The sequence below is a fragment of the Temnothorax curvispinosus genome, unplaced genomic scaffold (assembly GCF_003070985.1).
Source record: "Temnothorax curvispinosus isolate PA1 unplaced genomic scaffold, ASM307098v1 QBEX01008412.1, whole genome shotgun sequence".
NCBI lineage: Eukaryota > Metazoa > Arthropoda > Insecta > Hymenoptera > Formicidae > Temnothorax > Temnothorax curvispinosus.
Window position 1 is genome coordinate 1,906 of NW_020218192.1, and position 1,798 is coordinate 3,703.

General features: G+C 31.4%; 1 protein-coding gene across 1 annotated transcript; it reads left to right on the forward strand.

The window, feature by feature from the left end:
* Nucleotides 1-6: 6 nt before the first annotated feature.
* Nucleotides 7-1,776, forward strand: LOC112457908. Its single transcript, XM_025021220.1, has 3 exons — nt 7-191; nt 1,077-1,176; nt 1,293-1,776. The coding sequence occupies exons 1-3, from the start codon at nt 10-12 to the stop codon at nt 1,413-1,415; spliced, it is 405 nt and encodes a 134-aa protein (XP_024876988.1). The 5' UTR covers nt 7-9; the 3' UTR covers nt 1,416-1,776.
* Nucleotides 1,777-1,798: the final 22 nt, after the last annotated feature.

The following is a 1,798-nucleotide window of genomic DNA, read 5'->3' on the forward strand; positions in this document are numbered from 1 at the left end:
ATCTTGTCGATGTTTGTAATAATTTCCTCTATAGTAACTATTTGCAGTCTCGCTGCTGTCTTCGCGATGCATGCTTGTGGTCAACTGAATGTAATGCATACGTGGTTAAACGAGTTTACCGAGGAAAAGAAAACTCATTTAGCAGAACAAAGACTTGCAGCCATCGTGAAACATCACTGCAGAATCCTCAGGTATTTTACTTACAATTAGATATAGAGTTTTTATTGCACTTTGTGCGAGTCCTTTTTTATTGAACATGAAAGATAAATAAACATTTTCATTACACTATTTTGTATAAACTTATATTTTACGCTATCCCGAGTCGAAATTTGGAGCCTACTTTTGACATCAGTATTCAATTTAACGTCTACTTTGGTACTCTAAATTAAACTTAAAATATTTTTATATATCTACCTATTATAAATTTATGTATACATGAGAAAGGATAGAAAAAAAACTCAGCAAAACTTATTGTTGTCGCAAAACTATATCTTTTATAGCTAAATGATGCGCGCGCCACAACTAATTATTGCAACATATGTTATCGTAGGTGAAGTCGAAATTTTAAACCTATTTTCGACCTGAATTTTCTAACATCTGTAGATGCTAGAGGATCAATGTAGGTTTAATTTATGGATGATCAGGTCCAGAGGACCCGAAGGTTTTTACGAGTCTTTACTGAAGTCCTCTTTAGAACCTACAAGCGGCATTTTGTGCGTTTTCTGCTATCTTAGAACGCTAAATAGAACTAAAGTTTCCGTGTAAATTAAACTTACATTGATCCTCTATAGCTAGCATTTACAGATGTTAGAAAATTCAGGTCAAAAATAGGTCTAAAATTTCAACTCGGAAACCGCGGCTCCCAAATTGCTGACGGAAAGATACACACACATATACACACAGATGAATGTATTCCTATTATTTAAACGTTCTTCATATTTTACACAGTACGCAAAGATTGTAAAAAAAATATTCCGAATATTAACATGCACAAATCGTAGATCGTGTAAAATAAATTTTGCAAAAGAAATGTATCATCACGCCTGATGTGTTGTAACTGCAGAAATATGTTTCAGTTTTGTACAACAAATAGAAAGTATTATGAATAAAGCCTGTCTAGCAGAATTGATGGGATGCACGATGAATATGTGTTTATTTGGATATTACGTTATTATGGTATGCTAAAGATAAATAAAACTTTCTCTCATATCTCAGATAACATAATTGAGATCCCGCAAAAGCAGATTACTCTATTTTTCTGCAGTACATAAAGCTAGCAATTTATTTTCCAGAACTGGAGTGTGCTCGATAGGGCAAAAATATTATCACATTTTATGGGATACATAACAGCAAGTACCAATATATTTATATATTGTTACATCGGTGAAATCCTCACGGAAGAGGTAATATCTTGAAATAAAAAAGATTTTTTAGACGTGTGAAAATTCATTCATTTTGATTATGTGCACTGAGAACAAAATTTGTTAATCCGGAAAAGTATTTAGTTTGATACGTGCAACTAAACATTTCAGTTAGTTTAGCTAAACATTAGTTGAATTAACTAATTCTTGATAAAAAAATTTTGGTAGTTGACATGGTTGACGCTATACCCTTTTTAGTGTAATTTATTAATTGTTAAAATAACTAATGTATAGTTAACTAACTAACATGTGTGCATGTTGCAAATATTACAATATTTTTTTAATATCAAATTACATACACAATACAAGTAATACATAGTACAATTATATTGTTATTGCAATTTCTAGAACCAGTATCGATCTCTATTGAAATCCTC